General features: G+C 38.3%; 1 protein-coding gene across 1 annotated transcript in view; it reads left to right on the top strand.

Moving 5' to 3' along the window:
• The window catches only part of CNTNAP5 (contactin associated protein family member 5), a 298,681-nt gene that overhangs the window by 154,217 nt on the left and 123,120 nt on the right, over nt 1-21,344 (top strand). The window contains exons 9-10 of the mRNA XM_075181121.1: nt 7,998-8,147; nt 11,669-11,840. Of these exons, the coding sequence (XP_075037222.1) occupies nt 7,998-8,147; nt 11,669-11,840 (322 nt within the window). The remainder of the gene's footprint in view (nt 1-7,997; nt 8,148-11,668; nt 11,841-21,344) is intronic.

Raw genomic sequence — 21,344 nt, 5'->3', positions numbered from 1 at the left:
CATGGGGTGTGGCAACTGACCTGGGGTGTGGTTACTGACCTGAGGTGTGGCTACTGACCTGGGGTGTGGTTACTGACCTAAGGTGTGGTTACTGACCTGGGTTGTGGCTACTTACCTGGGGTGTGGTTACTGACATGGGGTGTTGCTACTGACCTGGGGTGTGGCTACTGACCTGGGGTGTGGTTACTGACCTAGGGTGTGGCTACTGACCTGGGGTGTGGCTACTTACCTGGGGTGTGGTTACTGACCTGGGGTGTGGCTACTGACCTGGGGTGTGGTTACTGACCTAGGGTGTGGTTACTGACCTGGGGTGTGGCTACTTACCTGGGGTGTGGTTACTGACCTGGGGTGTGGTTACTGACCTGGGGTGTGGTTACTGACCTGAGGTGTGGCTACTGACCTGGGGTGTGGTTACTGACCTGGGGTCTGGCTACTGACATGGGGTGTGGTTACTGACCTGGGTTGTGGCTTCTTACCTGGGGTTTGTCTACTGGGGTGTAGCATTCTTCTAATCAGATAGGTTCCCTGAAGGCTCCAATTCCTGTTCTCTGCTGCTGCCACTTACCTGGTTCAAACAGGGAGCAGTTTTGTCGATCGGTGAAAGGGCAACACTGTGATGTGTTTGAAACAGGTCCCATTACAAGTTTAAATTGCTCTAGTGCTAGACAGGATATTTGGTGGAACCACCAGATTGGTGGAGCACATGCCAGCTAAGCAAAACTTTGTATTTTATCATAACTTATTGAACTGCACCTAAAATTAAATCCTCAAGTCTAGTTCTCTTTTAATATGGCAGCCCCCAGTTGGCAGAGACGGACATTGTGAATCGGATGGGAGTAGAAAGAGATGACCTATTGCTACTTTAAAAAAGAAGAAGTAGATGTCCATCTAGTGGAGTTTTAATTTAATTTTCATTGGGTTTATTTTCTAGCGCCTCTTTTTAAGTACAGAGGGGTTTGGGGGTTAAAACAGGCAGTCACACAGGAGTGTTTATACATGTCTACAAGGAGTGTTATTATCTATGAACATCTGACATATCTGAAGATGGTTCCATCACGGAACAGCTTTTAAAACGTCCAGGTGGTATTTTTGGTATCGACCCAATAGAAGCTTAACGCTAATTGCTTTCAAAGTAAATGGCTTAGCAATCACAACTGAGGATTTCAACGGAAGGCGAATGGGAGGACAAATGTAAGTTTAGTCTGTACAAGGAAATAAATAAGTAAATAAAAATAATAATTGAAGATAGAGATTCAAAAAAGGGCAGAATATTTCTCCTTTTCAGCCTGATAACATTGAAACATTTAAATAATATCAGCTCATCCTAAGTTCATCAGGAAATTCTGTCCTGTGTAGAATTAAATTCAGCAATGAAAAAATATCAGTCTTCTAAATATCACACTCACTATTGGATAATGTGCAAACCATACACAAAGTAGATATAAATAAGTAAATAATTAGCATGTTAAAAAAAAATGCAAACATGTGAATATGCAAAAACGTAATACAAGTTTGATTAGCTAGATGAAGCTGTAAATCATCTAGACAAGATGGAGCCCAGGGCAGAAACAAAGTATTGGTCCTCAACATTGTCAGCACTGGAAAATATAATGAAGTACAAGAAAATTACAAATTATGCACAACAAGTTATGAGATTATCTACACAAAAGCATCCACAATAATCCAAATTGCAAAAAAAAGGATGATTAAACTTAAAAGAAATTTTGTGGGTTGTGGGACAACCGAACATAAAAAGGAGCAGATACTATTACAGTAATACTAATTTAAACACATCTCACGCAAATTGAGTATTGCAGCAGAACAAGCTGTTTCACAGACGAATGAAGTTCTACTAATACAAACTCCGAATTTCGTCTTGTTTCCACGGAACAGCCATTCTGCACTGAATTTATAAATTCAAATTTCCTGAAATTTATAGTCTATGAATAGAACATTGGTTCAATTCATTCTGTTGTGTGGTGTCATTGCGGTAGGAATGGGAACACTTAAGGGCAAATTACTGCAGTGAAAAAAAATGTGACAGACAAATGTGGAATGATTGGAAATGGAAATATCTTTTTGCAGATCATTTCTAGATAAGCGAGATGGCGAAATGGCAGAACCTATAAAGCCAACACTATTATTCTACAGTCAACATAACAACTACATCTGTTATTCAGACCTTAATTCCCACACTAGTCCCAGTCAATCACCTTGTTTTGCAATATAATTTCCCTGAGTGTGTCACAGAACAATGCACATTCTTACTTACACATAGCACACGCAGCGGCACGGAGATTGACAACCTTCCTGACTGTCAGGAATAACCAACAGGAGGTAAATGGATATCAAGGTACAGCTTAATAATGTAAAATCTATCAGGAGATTCACCCACCCAAAATTCCACATATGATAAATAAATATGGAGGCACACTGTATCAAAGATGCAAAGTGATATTTTGTCAACAAGGTTTTGGTCCCATAACAACTTCATCAGGGATTAAGACAATGCAATACAATATAATATAATACAATACATAAACATTTACTATAGAAAAAAACATCACATGACAGAGATCAATTAGTCAATCTACACACGAGAACATCCAACACACAAAATACACTGGTTTGATGGGTAGTAGCCTGGTCAGCCAAAGGTAAACCAATTACTAGAATGCAATAGAAAAGAAAAGAAAAATTGAATTCCAATAGTTTAGGTAATTACTTAATCATGTAATCAATAAAAGCATAATAATACATATGCATCCATTGTATATCAACAGAATAAAATAATAATAATAAAAACATAATGCGAATAACAGGAAGTAATGACAAGGTTGCTTTGAGAGATGAGAAGAACAAAAACAATAGAACAAACTAAACAGAAACATATACAGTAAATAAATTAATATTTTTGAGAAAAAACAAAACCGGTCATCTCTCAGGCAAGAAGCAAATCAAATTTGCTGTTCATTCCAAGCGCAATTAATGCGTGCAGATTGTGCACACAGAAACAGACTCTCATTAACGGCACCTCTCCTTGGAGAAGGAAAATATCTAACAAATACCTTTTTAGGTCACAAAACAAATGATCGTGTGTTCAGAAATAAAGAACTACAGGACTTGGAGTGTCAAATCTTTCAAGTTGCCGTCACCTCGTCCTTATGTGTAATCTTACTCACGTATTCACCAAGTCATCTCATATGAGTAAAACACAAGCATACTGAGAAGTGGGAAGACTGGGAACGGTGTCTAAGTTGTTACAATCAGTATTTGTTTCTATACAAGGAAGTGTTAAACATATGGGAACATCAACATTCAAAAATGTAACATGTTGAGGGGGGTGAAATTAACAATAACTGATTATAAACATCAATAGAATTGGTCAGAAAAACAAATTGTTCAGAGAATCAAACATATGTCCTATCAAAAAAAGATTGTCGCAGGTAGCACCCAGTGATACAATGTAATATATGTAGCGAACACAGTGTTGCCCAATATAGACATTGAAATCATAATAGATACAATCATCCAAAGATAAAAATAGCACTGTAAATAATTATAATCAGTAAATATAATGTGGGCTGCTCTAGCATATGGAAGGTTCCAACGATCCCAGTATCTCACCCCCGCACAGGTGCATCAATGTTTTGTATGAAGCAGGAGGGTGCTGGATGGAGGGAACAGAACAAACAGTTTCTCATACCTTAAATGGATTTATTAGCACCATAAAAACTTAGCTTAGGTTACACAAGATTTCTTTCTGGAAGACTGAGAAGCGCTTCTGATGTGGTAGGGAGCAGCCGACTTGTCCCTTGATTTATTTATTAAATCATTGCGAGTAACTTCTATGGTTTGTTTAAAGTGTTACAAAATACATTTGCCCAGTTGGACGCTGTTTCGTCTGTTCCAGTTGCCCAGCACCTGCTTTCTTCATTCACGATGATATATAGACAAATATGTAATTTGTTTTCTCCAAGTATCTAATCAACGCATTAGCTAAAAATAATACCACTGAACTCCCAAATTCTGGATACAAATTTGATTTTCAAAAGAAAAAAAAATTGTTACCAATCACCAGCCTTAACATTTCAAGGGAAACCTGGGATGTGAATGGCAAATCAGTGCGACAAGTAAAACAAACGCTCAGTATTAAAAATGGTATAAAGTGAAGTAATGTCAAGTTTTGTCAAAATAATTGATAAATTATAATAATAATAACATAATTCTTTTGGCAATTGTAAAGAATGTGATTTCTGCTATAAGACATTAGTGTTATGTAGATGGGCAGAAATATTTTTAACAGATCTCTGAAAAACGAAACCCACATTCTGGGCATTTGGCCAAATGACAGAGGAAGTGGCAGATGCAATAGGATGAATATAGACCACTGGAACCTAACTGAATTTACGGACCACCTTTAATTGGAAAGTGAACTACACCCATCTACTTTGTAAACAGGGACAAATTTGTTGGTCAGTCAGGACCAATTCATGACTTAATAGTAAATTAATAGTGACAAAGCTCTGGCTGAACTCGACTGAATCAGTTCCCCATCCTAAATCAGATATGGGATGGTGGGTGTTATATATTTATGTGTTTTGTAGGTGCATGTTGGGGAAATAATAATACTTTGCCGCATTGTCAGTTCAAGTCTATGACTGTCACAGATTTATGTATGTGAAGGACATAGCGTAATGTAAGATGTCCTTGGGGGACAGATGGCCTCTTTGCCCTTTCCTAACACTGGCCCATGAACCTCTTCCTCAATCTCAGTGTCAAATCCATACTCCACCAAACTGGAGACCACGAGACGTTCGCCATCTCCGCTTATATTTCCTCATTTTTTTAGGCTCTAATTTTTGTTTGTTATTCTGACCTTTTCTCATTTGGTTGTGTTATAGTAATGGAATAATATTGTAAAGCCCAGTATATTCCACATTGGCCTTTATGTTGTTTGGCTTATTCATTTTCAGCTGCAATATATTTGTAACTTGCAACACAGTGAAAAAGTCCTAGCAAATCCATATGGGACCAGATTTGTAGAATTCCTTCAAATTAGGTCCAAAAGCCTCGGCCATGTATCAGCACTGCGTGTAATAGAGTTTTTCTTTTACTATTGCAGTGCGAGATTCATGACAAGATTTCACCTAGGAATTCCACCTTAGTGGTAACATTACTGTATTTTACGGCTAGTTGGGGATCCCTAGTGCCTTACAGTACATTGTATTAAATTATAATGTTCAGGTTCACCGAATCATGAAATTTGAGGCAGTAAACACAAACAGTGAAAAACGGTCATTGAGGAAGGATGGAATATCAGCATAGGGCACATTGTTTCCAGCACTTTGTTACTGCTTACAGTAAATATAAACTACTGGGGTCCATCTATCATTGGATTCAAATACATAAAAGATACAATGTCACTGATAAACAATATATGTTCCAGAGGCCTCAAACATGATCTTCAGTCTCTGGTGGAGACTCATCTCTTTTGTTGGATGGGAAAAGCTCTATTACAATTGTTTGTCCAGTTTTATGGCTTGACAGCAACAGTACAGTGTTTGTCTTTACATTCATGTATAGTACATTATTATCGGTCTGAATGCTGGTTAGTTACGTGACAAAACTTTGCTTGGTCATTCCACGAACCTAGTGAGCACATCCAGTTTTGCATTTATATATTCTGTGGAAAACAAGATTGTCAAAACTGGGTGCTGTCACAATGTTTTTAATAAGGAATAATAAACATAGACTAAAGTACTCTGTTATTAACTAATTCACCTCCTCCCACCCTTCGTAGACCTTCAAAGATAATTTTAATATATTGTAATTTCTGTAATCAGTTTTGAGGTACAAAAATATGCAAAAATTGGCAAAAAATTTCTAGACTTTTTGATGAAATTAAAAAAAAAATTGAGCCAAGTTTTAGAAAGTTGGACAGGTTCGACCATGTTGGAGCTGGCTTCAGCCTGTTCTAGCTTAAATTGATACATTTTAACCACTTTCAATGGAAAACTGCAAATCTCAGATATAAAAGATGAACTTAAAACAGTTGCATTCAGTGTTCCTAATCTTACCTGAACCACACCCCACAGTAGAGTGAGATGACTGAACTGGCAACTCTTCAGACAAGCTTATAATATTCCTCAACCACCCTCTTAATCTCCTAAATTACCCTATTACCACCCTCTACACAGCTAACACAAGACAACAACCCTCTGACCAACATTGCTGTGTGACTGATCATACAGCCCACTAAGCATGTTTTACCTTTGCAATCTGGCTGAAACAATATACAATATGTAGCAATTACCCTCATGTTTCAAACTCTTATTGCCCTGTAGACTCTGTCTGTCTGTATTACCCAGTAATGTTTTATTACTGTGTTTGTTTCCAATTGTAAAGCGCTACGGATGATGATGATGATGATGATGATGACTGTTGTTTATGACCATCTCTATCCATAGTATAAAATCCACACAACGTTAATTTACTAATACCCTTTCGGAAAGGCGAAGCAAAAGTGAAACTCAGTTTGTATTGCCGTAGCTTTGTTCATCTTTACATTTGGTAGTGTAATATATTTTGTAAATGGTCAGACTAATCACTGAAATTAGACTTGGCTAAAATTTATTTTTAACGTGTAGTATAAATTTAGCCCAAAATGTGGAAAAAGTAAGGTGAGCAATAATCAAGAGGAAACAAAGATAGAAACAATTTAAGGTCCACAACAAATTTAAAGTCACAGGAGTTTCATTATCTGTACAGCCAGCCACACACAGGGACCAATCTTTTTACTTGTTCCCTGGAAAAGATGTAGACAAAGACCACATGGGCTGGGCTTGGGGTAACAGGACTTGGAGGGCGGTTTTGGGGACAGCAGCTACTGACTGGCAGCTATGTTATTGCAGCTCAGAGTAGTTTAATAGTTTAGTGTTTTGGTGCTGAAAGATGAGTTCCGCATTTGGATCTGACCTTTTCGTTTTATTGCTGAAGGATCAGTTCCGCAGCCAGATCTGATCTTTCAGTGTGTTGTACCGGCAGGCCATGCCAAGAGACTGCACAGCACTTTAGATATAGGCTGAGAGATTCTTTCCGCATCTTGAGCAGTAACTTAAATCTCCCCACGAGTACAGCAAACTGAACGATCAGTTCCAGATGGGGAAGTGATCTTTCAGCATAGAATTAAATGCTTTTCTTTCTCTTTGAGCCTCCTGTCTGTGTACTAAATTGAATGGTCTCTTCTGGATGTAAAAACAGTCTTTCGGTTTATTGTACTAGTGGCAGCATGACATGGGGTAAGTGGCAGGGGTTGAAAGTGTGAGGGAGGGAAGGACATGGTCTAGAGAGAGACATAAACCTAAATCCAGTTTGTCTTGGTATGAGCACCAAACATCAGGATCACATACCTCCCCACTGTCCAAATTTAAGCTGCTCTCACTGTCCCTGCATCTTACAATTCAAGACATGATACCAGGACAGATTGGAGGCTGATTTTCCAAGTCCCCCAACATTGAAAGAGTTTGGGGATTTCACGACACACGTTTTTAAATTTAGACCACTGTATGCCAATCATTACTAGCGAACGACATGTCTCTTTGAAGTATTTCTTCTCTCTGTGTTGGACCTGAATAATTCTCTTTATATCATCACAATTGAACACTTTCAAGTGTAGGAACTTAAAAGGTTTATGAAACAAAAAATATAAATATAAGTAATGATTCTAGAGCGCTTCATCTTACCTGACACAATCTCTATAGCAATGAGTATTATTCCATAAATACATTTATTTAAAAGACAATGATTATATAAGGACACAGAGGATACATGAAATTCAAATTATTTCAACAAACCAATTGCTATATGAGGACATTTTATTTCCAAGCTTTGTTGATCATACTAATTTCTAGTGCGTTCTCTGTCATATCTCTGTTTTGTTTATTTTAAACAATATGCAAAGGCCAAAAAATAATAATATTTCATTAATTTTCCAGGCAGTGGTTTAAATGACGGTTTATGGCACACAGTCACCATAAATGCAAGGAGACTTCGCCTGACGCTAACGCTGGATAATGGGGCTACTTCACCGGTTCACGTCACCCTCCCAGCACAGATTTCTACTGGACACCAATACTACTTTGGAGGTGAGATGCTTCATTTGCAATCATTGTTTGGAGCGCAGGTTCTCAAGTTGCCATGGGGGCAGATTTATCAAACCTTCTAGGAAAAGTGGAAGTGTCGCCCATAGCAACCAATCAGATTCTAGCTGTTATTGATACAGTACATTCTACAAAATGATAGCTAGAATCTGATTGGTTGCAGTGAGCAAAAACTCCACATTTCCCTTTAGAAGATCTGATAAATCTACCCCCTATGTCTTACAAAATGATCAAAGATACAATATTATGAACTGTCATGGTGCTCTACGGTAAGTTTTTATTGCTTGGTATTATTGGAAGTGTCGGATTTAGTACAATGAACAAAAGCCCCAGAACACTGCTTATATCATATGCTGGACTGGAAGTAAATTATATTTTTCTTTTTCCTTTATTTCACTTTAAGTTTGGGGTGTTTTAGACTTGTCATTGCTTGGACTTATTCTTAAATATTACATTAGTGTCTCCTTGTCCCTGTAATGGTTTAACTCTATTAACATTCTAATTTACCTAGAGCACACTTCATGCTAATAATTATCAATATGTTCTTAAAATGTATCAAAAAAAGTTGTTAAAAATGATTCTTTAACCATTTTCAAGTTAGAGCTAATCAGTCAGATACATCTCTACTCCAAGCTCCATTGTGTTTTACAAGTGGTAGAGAACTTGGAGGTGCAGAAAGAGATTATCAGCACTATTGACAGCCATTTAAATTTTACCTGGTGGCTGCACCCCGGGGAGCCCTTGTGGGGTTCAGAGCCTATTTCATCTCAGCTACTTCTTCCCCTTTAGATTAAATTAGCAGCAGAATTGGTGTCCTGATACTTACAGACATGAAGCCTGAGTCATTAGTGATCTTATCTGCTGTTTTTTTGCTTATCTTAAGCAAATCCACTCTGTTCATGCCCAGAAAAGGGAGATAAGAAGCAAAATCCACTGCGTAAGTGAATAATTTCTTAAGTTAAGATGAAAATTCATCTGAACTTCATTCTTATCTCCCTGATTCTTCTTAAAATAAGCATCTTAACTTTTGCACAAGATATGATCACTAATGAATCAGGCCCATGGTGTTTTTAGATTAGGAAAGCCTATCTGAATATTATATTTACATTACTTGCAGGGTTGCTCCGACTGGTGGAACATTCAAATACTGATATTCAAAACAACCTGTCAGTATTTTTCAGTTGTTATACTTCTTCTTTTGAGCTGATTATAGCCTCAGGGGTCAGGGTTTGTCATTTGACCGGGCGGGGCCCAAGGTGGAGATGAAGGAGAATAAGGTGAATTGAATATAAGAAGATACGTACGGCTAAGATACGGGGCCGGTGCTAGGGTCCATGGCACCCTAGGCACTTTGTCAAAATCGTCCCCCTCCTCCCCCCTCCCCGCGTCTTTCCTTACCTTGCCTCAACACCGCCGCCTCTCTGCTCCCCTCCACTTTTTGACACTGTCGGGCCGTGATGTCATAGCCCGACAGTCAGTGAGTGGAGGGGAGGAGACAGAGCAGAGAGGCGGCGGTGGTGAGCAATAGCCTCTTCCCCCCTCCCCGTGGATGTATCTGAATGCTGTGCGGTGGCCGTTAAAGGTCAGCGGTCGCTGCGCAGTTTTAAAGTAATTTTCATTCTGTGGCGCCCTCCAGAGCCCGGCGCCCTAGGCAACTGCCTAACCTTGCCTAATGGGAGCGCCGGGCCTGCTAAGATACTAACATTGCATCCAATAGAAGGACACCAAACCAATATGAAAACAGATTATGATAAATGTCCAACTGTAGGATAATAATGTTCCGCCCCTTAAATATTTTAAACTCCCAAATTTCCTGCTATCTCTAATAGCACATTACGTAAGAAAAACAATTCTTTATTAAAATATATATATTTAATTGACGTCATTTGAAAGAGAGACTCAGCATTTCTGAAAAAGCGTTGTTTGGAGACTAGTGGGATCCAGACAGGAGAAGGAGCAGACTGACTCAACATCTACTAAATCCCACATCTCCAATAAGATCTGGAAATGACCAGGATTGAAGCAGAGAAAGGGATTGATGGTATAAAGTAGGGATGAGCTTAGGACCACAGATGAAGGCTCAGACGTCCGCCTGGTGCCCATCACAGGATAGACCAGTGATGGGGAAGAGGTGGCCCATGTAGATTTCATCTGTGGACCTCAGCTCAGCCCTACATTTACAGATCTTATTCTTTGCTTTGTGCCCCGTTCAGATTGACCTGTGACCCCACCTCTTTTTCTACGATTAAGGGTAATGTGCGGCCCTTTGAAGGATAGACGACCATCCAGGTGACCCTGGAAGGGTATTGGGTTAGCATTAGAGATGTTCACTGACCTCCGTGTTTTGGTTTTGATTTGGTTTTGGCAAAACCGCCCTCGCGTGATTTGGTTTTGGATCCCTATTTTTTCCTAAAATACCTATTTTTTTTAAAAAATCACAGAATTTGGCTCTTTTTTCGTTCCTACATAATTATTAACCTCAATAACGTCCATTTCCAGTCATTTTTTGTCAAGTGACAAGAACACTGATACCCCTCCTGTTTCTGTAGGAGCAATGGCACTGAGCAATGTCACTGGAGACTGGAGAGTGACAAGAACACTGCTACCCTTGTTTCTGTGTGAACAATGGCGCTGGATCTCCTTGGGAGGGAAGTACTTACTTAATACAAAACCCGCTAGATCTGACAACGCAACATTGATATTTTGCCTCGATTCAAATCCGAGGACATGCGAAAGTACCAAGCCGGCTCGCGAGCCTACTCGGATTCCCTGAGTTCGGGTGGGCTCGGTTTTCAGAAAACCGAGCCTGAGCATCTCTAGTTAGTAATCATTAAGATAGACAGATACACTGATAGAAACATACACTGGAAAGAAAGACGGATACAACAACTGGACGGGGAGATACACAGAGACAGAGACTGATGGATAAACTGATAGGACAGGTTAAACAATCAGCCAGGAAAAACTTGCCTGATGCGTTGGAGCCTATACAAAATACTGCTCTGTGGGTAATTTCCCTATTTACCTAACATCGGCCCTGCTCAGAGTCATGTAAGTTACATAAGGCCCCTTATAGTACAGCACAAGTTACTGGTTAATTATTCAAGTTGTTAAATATAAACAACCAATGAGAGTTTTAGTCTCTAACGTAACTAATATAAAAGTTAACTTCTATTTATTCATACCAGCTGCAATGTCTCTGACCTTCAGGCGCAAACAAAATTAAATAAACCAAAATAGAAATGAAAATGAAATCTCTGTGACCTGCAATAATCACTCTTGATAAAAAAAAAAGTCAGGCAGACAATAAGAGCCCGTCGCTGTTCACCTCGTAGACCGTGTGATTTTCTTTCTTCATAACCTGAGATTTTATGACAAAGCTGATGTAATAAAGACAACATCAGTAATATTGCGACCTCAGGGTCATCCGTCAATACGACTCCTGAAAAATAAAAGTATTATCCGAAATTTGATTAGATGTGGTGTCTTTCTCTTTTACCGAACAGGCTGTCCGGATCATCCCGCGGATTCCTTCTGTATAAATCCAATTTCTTCGTTCCAAGGATGCCTGCGACTCATATTTATTGATAATCAGCCCAAGGACCTCATTCTAGTTCAACGGGGCGCCCTGGGGAATTTCACTGATTTGCAGATCGATATGTGTGGCATAAAGGACAGGTAATTTGAATCTCACTTGTGAACTTGGCATTGCTGGAAATAAATATTAATCCATGTGTATAAGCAGCTTTCTGTCTATGCATCAGCTAGGAAAAGCAGGAAAACTAGATTGGCTTATTCCCATCATACTAAAATGACATTACAAGAAATATATCACTTTCGCTGTTGATTTTCCTTCTGCAGTGTAGACATTTGGTGGATAGGTGCATTGGGGGAATGATAAATAGAATGAATGATACATAGATGTGAATTGGAACTAATCCCTAAATAAGGAAAATACATTTTAAAACTTAATGTAAAATAATCTAATAATACATTAAGGCCCCAACCACATCCCAGCTGTTCCACACCACAAATACTGTATGATTTCTGCGTAAAGAAGTAAAAGATGTAATAAAATGAGCCGTAGAATACAGACTACAATAATAGGGATGATTTAATCATTGAACAAACAGTTACCGTACATTTTGCCCCTTGAAAATATCAGTTTAAGCTGATTTGCTTATTTGTGGCTAGTACTTCTGAATATATATATACACATCACTTTATGTGAGTTCTTTTCACAGACTATGGGGATGTGTCTGTCTCACATTTACCTGTTCTCTGTCCTTTTCCAGTTCTTCTGTACCGACAATGGCCCCAATTATATCAGATTCAATTCCCTAACTCCCCAGACCATGCTCTCAGTTGTGAGTGTATTTTATCATATAAATAAGACTGACAGGAGGGCTCTGTGAGAGACTGATGGATAATAGAGGAGAGAAAAATTACTCTACAGTCATTATAAGCTCAAGAAAAGCTGTGTTAGAATATTATTATGATCTGGTCCAGATGTCAGGTCATGTTGTGGGTGTAGTGTCCTATGTCTGTATAGAGTGTAATAGAATTGTATTATGGTCATTTCCAGTGATCAGGTCATGTTGGGGGTGTAGTGTCCTATGTCTGTATATTGTGTAATAGAATTGCATTATGATCATGTCCAGTGGTCAGGTCATGTTGGAGGTGTTGTGTCCTATGTCTGTATATTGTGTAATAGAATTGTATTATGATCATGTAAAGTGGTCAGGTCATGTTGGGGGTTTAGTGTCCTATGCCTGTATAGAGTGTAATAGAATTGTATTATGATCATGTCCAGTGGTCAGGTCATGTTTGGGGTATAGTGTCCTATGTCTGTATAAAGTGGAATAGAATTGTATTATGATCATGTCCAGTGGTCAGGTCATGTTGGGGGTGTAGTGTCCTATGTCTGTATAGCGTGTAATAGAATTGTATTAAGATCATGTCCAGTGTTCTGTGTCTATCCGTGACAGTGTAGGCAAGATAATGAACATGTACATATATGCACAGCTCAGAACTAGGGGTAAGATTACCAAATAAGACAGATTTTTGCACTGCCCACTGTAAATGACCCCGATACTAGTTGTATAAGTGATTATACAAATTACAGCTGACATTGAACTTGAAAGGTTTAAAGTAATTATAAAGAAAACTCAGTGTGTTTTGTATCAAGGTTTGTTATTATGCGTTGGAAGTGAATGCAGATTTAAAAGCCTCCATATTTGCAGATGATTAAATACAGAATGTGAAGCAATGTTGACAGACAGACCATTCCTCTAAGTGTTTACAAAGACTACAATTATATTTATCTCTAAACCGATTCTGAACATGTTTATGAATGGAACTTAATTAGTGAGTTTGTGAATATACAGCTCATTCTGAATACACATCTGATTGAAGATTTTCTGTGAATTGTAGAATCTGTGAAAAAAATGAAATAAACTGATTGTGTTTTAAAATAAAATGAAAAGCGGGATTTAAACGCTATTTTAATCTGCCTTTAGAATATAATAATTTATGTTCCTAACAGATCTATTATTGAACTCTTTTTATTACAAGCCGTTCATAGCGTTCACATTTAATGGAGTTAAACAAATGCCTGTTGCAGTCACAAAATCAGAAATAAAGACAGAATATGTATTTTTTGTCCTATAAGATTTGCATGGTTTCCCTTTGCACAAATTAGTTGGAGGTAATAAATTTCAGAAGATATTTTTCCTACCACTGCATATACTGGGGGCTGCCTCATTACAGACTGGATCCATATTCGTCAAAATACAGCCTGTCATAGACATCACTGAGTCCCGCGAGACTTTTGCACAATTAGGGACTGATGCTAAGTGGGAAATTCATCTGTTTGCGTAGCATGAAATCCGTACGTTTGTACTGTGCATGCCTATAAAAAAAGCTGTATGCAAAGTTGCACGTATCTGCATTTAGAATCCCGAAATCGGGACAAAGTCAGGTTGTCCCTATTTCACCCAAACTCTATCCACAAATGGGCACATTTGGGTAAAACTCCTCCCACATTCTTTGAAGCCTGCTCCTTTTGCAGTCCGAGAATTGAGCTGTCCCTCCAAAATCAGGAGCATTAGAAGGCATGGCATTATTGTAGAGGGCGGGCGAGGAAAAGAAGGGATAGTCTATGGTACTCTGTACAGTAATGGGTGTTTGCTTAATGACAACCAGATCCAGGCCCAGACGGAGATGTAGATGAGCCTGTCAAAGTCATATCAAGTGCAGGAACAATTAGACGCACTAGTTAGCCTTTTCTGATTGGTTGATAGGTCCTTTCTTTATTGATTGAACATATATTATAGGATTCTGTGGGCGTAGTTTTTAAAAATATTTTGTCTTACTTTCATTTGTATGTGAGAAAGGAATATTATATTTGTTAGAGTTTAATTTCTAAATTGAAATAAAATCTTAGAAGTTAACACATGTTTCTTGCACTTATGACCTGGCTGCGTGCCTGCGTCTCTGTCTGTATGTATGTCTGATGTAAGCCTGGTGCATTAGCTACAGGTGCGGATCTGAACACATCTTACAATGGGTGCGACTCAGTATTTGGGTTTTAAATACACAATTTTTACAGGTGGGCTTTATTGAGGCCAACAATGCATCCAACTTAGCATCAGTTCATGAGTTCGATCCACATAAATATATTGGTTCATCTCCCAAAAAGACCGCATTCGCTGTGTGTCGGTAATGCCTGCACCTTTAAAGAAGAGATCCCATTATTTTGCAATGAAAAATTGGGACACCAATATGCCCATACAATTACAGACATGCAAAATATGGGTAACGGCAGGAGACTATTTCTCCCTGTCCTGTTAAATTCAGTTCACAAAATGTATTGTGAGTTGAGAATTATGGGTGGGGAAAATATGGGACTGTCTTAGGAAAACCAGTACACAGGGAACCTTATTTATTAGACAACATTTCTGCCTTTTTTCATATACAAATAAGTATAAGTTGGGTTGTCAGCGATTCCCAACAGGATAATTATTGGGCTGGATGTATCCAAAAACTGATGGGTAACAAAAAAAGTTTTTAAAATAAGTTGAAGATATATATTGAAACACATTGGGCCTGATTCATTAAGGAAAGGAAAGGAAAAAAATGAGTAACTTTGAGTCTTGACAAAACCATGTTACAATGCAAGGGGTGCAAATTAGTTTATTATTTTGCACATAAGGAAAATCCTGTTTTTTCATGTAGGACACAAATACTTGATAGCTTTATTTTTACACTGACATTAAAAGTTGATCTAGGACATGCCCTACCCCAATTATAAATCTGTTTTAAATGTGTCCCCCCCTCTAATGCAACATGGTTTTGTCAAGGTTCAAAGTTACTCATTTCTTTGCTTTGCTCTCCTTAATGAATCAGGCCCATTATCTGCATTTCACTTTCGTCTTCAAACATTCCGATGGTTACCGATTCTACTTTTATTTATGGAACTCGAGCACACATAAGATTGTACATTTTTTGTGTTTGCTGAAAATGACCTTATATGTGTTTTATACTGTGGCTATCAATCTGTTTGCAAACATCAACATGTTTTAAAAACCTGTTGCAAATTGACATAGCTCATAGGTCATTTTTTATTTTTATATACAATATCACACACATCATATAATCCATTTATTGCAGAAGTAAAAATATACCCACTTAACCTGCGCTGCATTTTTCACAGCAGATTCCAGAAAAGATCAAATCATAAAAATATTCTTTCTGCTTTTCTTCCACTTGTAAAACAAGTCTCTGGCTTCTCATCGCTCAGATCCGCAGCTGAAAGGTCGTATTGAACATTACAGTGACGTTACGCTCATTTGATAAACACATAGAGGCTCTAGGAATACACTTTGGTGAGCTCCAGACTCAGCAGAAAGCCAACGTCTTGGGTATTTTAGAGAAAACACAATAAATTCTCCCAGTTAGGGGATTTGTAGCCAATTCGTGAAATTCAATTTCCAATACGCAGCATGTACTGAACTTTATCAAAATAAAAGGTTCACAGAAAAGTAAAGATTAAACTTAATTATACCTCATGTGCTTTTCACTTTAAAGAGATTTGAAATCCCTCTCTGGGAGCGTTGAGTTTCCAAAGAACGTACCTTGCCCCCAGTCTGCATTTTCAGCCAAATCATAGACCACGTTCTGTTATTCTATGCTATAGCTGTACACCGTCTGGGTGTTTGGATTTTTTTAAGGACTGTACGTGAGACTTGTAGCCTTATTATAAAACAAATATGAAAGTTACCTTTTATAATTAGAAATGAGCAATTTGATTAACTCAATTTTTAGCGATTCACTGCAAATTTGCAGGTTAATTTATGCGCCTGGAAAATTAGCAAAACATAAGCAAGGTGCAAAACATGTCACATGTCTCTAAATTTAATTAAGGCAATTACAGTCCCTCTGTCACTCATTCTTACTGCACTGTTCTATTGAATGCTGCTATTTGTGAATGTGATGTGAGCTGCAATTTGTAATCATCATCTTCATCTGTCCTGTGTACATTTGTTATATTTATATCCTACCTCTATAGTTACTCACAAGTCCAATAGATTTGTGTAGGTTTTCTTTTTCATTGTACAAATTGCTGCTATCTTCACATTCCCTTTTTATTTATTTCGGTACTGTAATGATTAAATACCACTTGCTGTTGAGTACTTGATATTACCTGTTTAAACTTTACATTTCTCCTCATATCTTAAATGTGCCTGTTTTGTGGTGCAACATGGTGTTTGCACCTTCTAGTTGGGTTTACTTCCAACTCTAAATGAGGCCCTAAGTATACAAATGCCCAAGCTATAGACAGGTATTTCAACTGATGGGTTGTTTTTTTTGGAACAATATGATTTTCTCCTGTACTTGTTGCTATAACTGATTACATTGTAGAAGAATAAAAGCAATGCTAGTGCAAGTGGGAATGAAGTAAAGAAAGCGTTAGTATGTTCTGCTGAAATGTTACATGCCATATATTAACAGACACAACAGAGTGAAGGATACGCACATATGTGCATTGTAAAGTCACAGCAGAAAACATGCAAATAAACATGTAGCAATTAAACGAAAAAGCACATAATACTATAATCATCAATGAAAATATGTGCTTTTAAAAAGAAATGTTTTTTTTTTACATTACATACATAAAACAGAATGTCCGTAATGTGTTCTGTACATACACAATATGTTTTTATAGTCTCTCTTACTTGCATACCCATGTTCTGTGCTATATAGCGGCAGGCACATGTGTAGTTTTTAATACAAGTATGATGGCGAGCCAGTCATCACTATCAGTCAGCACATACATGTGTCCTACAACTGGTGCAAATGATACGGTTAAAAAAGTGCACCTACAAAATACCCAGGACATGAATAGGCCACATCTGCATCAGAGCGCCCTTGACCCGCAATTATTGCACATTGCCTACATTTGTCTGCCCTTTACCTTGCCCATTCATTTCGCATGTTGATTGACATAAGTCCCGTTCAGACGCATATGAATTCGCACAAAATACAGCACACAAATGGACGTACATTTGGATATGAATCAAGCCCATAGGGGGTATTCAATTGAACGTGAGATTTTTTTTTTGCATCACGTTAAAAAAAAGAAATCACCTGCAGTTTTTTAACTGGTATACCGACCCTTTTTAGTTAGCGCAGCGTGAAAACTGGTGCAATTCAATAGAAAAAGAGGGAACTCTGTCCCCACACGTTAATCATTGGTGTTTGCGAGTTTTTAGGGGAGTGAAGGGAAGTTTTAACGCGGTCATGTATAACACAAAAACAAGGATTTTCATACATTTTATTGCATTACACAACCATTGTAGTTGATAATATATATATTACAGTACATTCTTTAGCATATTTTTTTTATTTAACTATTTTTACTATAGAATCATCTATACCATGTCAAAACACATTGGCAAAAAAACATATTTGTACCAAAAACATACAGAAATATATTTAATTATTGATTTTTATTTTTTTTGTTTGTTTTTTTCATTATGTTTTCACAAGAAAATCAACTTTTACATGTTAAGCATTAGTGATAAACATAGTTTAACTTTTTTTTTCTCATTTTTACATGATTTCAAACAGTTTTCAGAGTTTTTTTATTTTTATCACACCCCAAAGAGGTGTGAGATAAAACAGCATATTGGCCTGTTTAACGTGCCACGTTAAATAACAATTGAATAGCTTTTAACGCGGCTGCCTGTCGCAAACCCTATACTTTCAATATACCTTCTACTGGAGCGCGATAGAACCATTTGATGAAAAAAAACGAAGCGTTACAAATGGAATTGAATCACGGATAAAGTTATCCCACTCGAAAATGATAAAAAACAGCATTAAAATGACTTAACGCGGTCTAAAAATAAAATCTCGTTGCCAATTAAATACCCCCATAGAGTCACAAGATGAACTTACATTAATCAACTAATGTTCATATACTGCTTGCAAAGTTTTATCAACTGGTGATGCTGAAGATGAAACAATCACACAATTATTCAGTAGGGACATGATAAATGTAAAAAAATAGCTTGCCCACCAACTTCATCATTGAAGCACAACTTACCCTATTTTGCTCCCAAATATACCCATTATACATGGAATGATTATGTAATCTATTTTGCCTAAAGACAATGACATGACTGCAAGTTCTCCTTTATTAACAGCCTTACAACAAGCTCCAAGAAAGCTTCCAATCAAGAAGTAAAAGCCATATATAATGTAAAATGCAATTCGTCAGTGAAAGGGGAAAATACTTGTTTGCATATTTTACAAGAGTTACATTACATAATTGTAATAGCGAAATGCGTAGGTTCTGTAAAGGTCACCATACAACAAAGCTTGGAACAGTGGCCCGAATCCTAAATATGGAAAGAAAATATTTTCTCTTTTGGGAGAAAGACACAAGAGCTGACAAACCACATGACAGTTCCAAAAATAAACATGGACATATTAGTTGTCCTTGCTGATGGTAATGAGGGTGATGATGATGATGATGTAAATGTAATAATTTTCATTCTTATTACTTCACTGTTGTTCTCAATAGTGAAATGAAAACTGTATTATCTCAGTTATCATCATTTTATAATGTTTGTGATAATTCTACAAGAAAATGCCAATAAACTACGGTATCCAACAGATGGAAGTATTAGACCAAAGTAAAAAGTACAGCAGAAACTATCATAGAGCACTCTCCATGAATACACACAAAATTTATAGCTATATAAATGATACCAAACTTGTTTCTTCTGTGTTATTTCAGGAACAGAAATATTATGCATACTCAAGATGCTTAGTTGCTATTGGTATTCAAATAAAGTTGTACCCGCTATATATGCCAAACACAAAAATCCTGAAATTTTAACTTTTTGAAATTGTGAGCCATTATTAAGACGTATTTAGGTGAACAGAGTTTATTGGGCACCCTACAGCCCAATTTTAACCACAAAGATATAGTTTTATAGAAAAAGCAAAAACAACAAAATCCCATTATTTAGAAATATGGGGCTAATATAGATTTAAATTATAATAGTATTCAGGAGAAAAAAAATTGCATAAAGGTCCTTAGTTTTGCCTTGTTCCCATTCCACTGAACATTTTATATATGATATATATCCAGAAAGGAAACATCTTTGGTGTCTATGAGGTTACACCAGAGCAGACTTACAGCGATTTCAACATGACCCCATCAACCAGGTACAATTCTCTGCTTCCTGAACTTCCCAGTTAATTTACTAGTGCAGTTTCCAGGGTTGAAGATTAAGTGATGCTTGACACACACTTTTCATCAATTCAGCATAGGCAGCTGCAATAGTAAATCACTGGGAAGTTTGAGAACAGATATTTTTGTACTAGATGAAAAGATACATGTTGAGCAGTCTAAATACAACACAATCCCTGGGGTAATTGTATGCAGTCTGCAGTGCCTCTTTCTCTTTCTACAGCATTGATCAGGAATTGATGTGAGAGTTGTATATGACATCACAATCATTGGGCAACCGTGTTCCAAGAGCCTCCGATCACTACTCTGTGCTGCTGGGGGACTCTGCTCCTTCCACTATATAACTCTCAGTCTGTGCCTTCCTGCTGCCTGCATTCCCCTCCTCACATCATGCCACTGCCCCTGTCACATGCAGCCCTGTCCTCACCAACACATCACTCAACTCCTGATATAATCTGTGCTGCTGGGGAATCCTGCTCCTTCCACTATAAAGCTCTCAGTCTATGGCTTCCTGCTTCCTCCATTCCCCTCGTCACATCATGTCACTGCCCCTGTCACATGCAGCCCTGTGCTCATGAACACATCACTCATCTCCTAATATACTCTGTGCTGCCAGGGACTCTGTTCCTTCCACTATATAACTCTCAGTCTGTGGCTTCCTGCTGCCTCCATTCCCCTCTTCACATCATGTCACTGTCCCTGTCACATGCAGCCCTGTCCTCACTAACACATCACTCATCTCCTGATATACTCTGTGCTGTCAGGGACCCTGCTACTTCCATTATATCACTCTCAGTCTGTGGCTTCCTGCTGCCTCCATTCCCCTCTTCACATCATGTCACTGCCCCTGTCACATGCAGCCCTGTCCTCACCAACACATCACTCATCTCCTGATATACTCTGTGCTGCCAGGGACCCTGCTCCTTCCACTATATAGCTCTCAGTCTATGGCTTCCTGCTGCCTCCATTCTCCTTCTCACATCATGTCACTGCCCCTGTCACATGCAGCCCTGTCCTCACTAACACATCACTCATCTCCTGATATACTCTGTGCTGCTGGGGACCCTGCTTCTTCCACTACATAACTCTCAGTCTGTGACTTCCTGCTGCTTCCATTCCCCTCCTCACATCCTGTCACTGCTCCTGTCACATGCAGCCGTGTCCTCACTAACACATCACTAATCTCCTGAAATACTCTGTGCTGCTGGGGACCCTGCTCCTTCCACTATATAACTCTCAGTCTGTGCCTTCCTGCAGCCTCCATTCCCCTCCTCACATCATGTCACTGCCCCTGACACATGCAGCCCTGTCCTCACCAACACATCACTCATCTCCTGATATAATCTGTGCTGCTGGGGAATCCTGCTCCTTCCACTATATAGCTCTCAGTCTATGGCTTCCTGCTGCCTCCATTCCCC

This window comes from Mixophyes fleayi, chromosome 7 (genome assembly GCF_038048845.1).
Source record: "Mixophyes fleayi isolate aMixFle1 chromosome 7, aMixFle1.hap1, whole genome shotgun sequence".
NCBI classification, from domain to species: Eukaryota; Metazoa; Chordata; class Amphibia; order Anura; family Limnodynastidae; genus Mixophyes; species Mixophyes fleayi.
The sequence above is the reverse complement of the archived record's forward strand: the minus strand, read 5'-3'. Positions and strand labels throughout refer to the sequence as shown.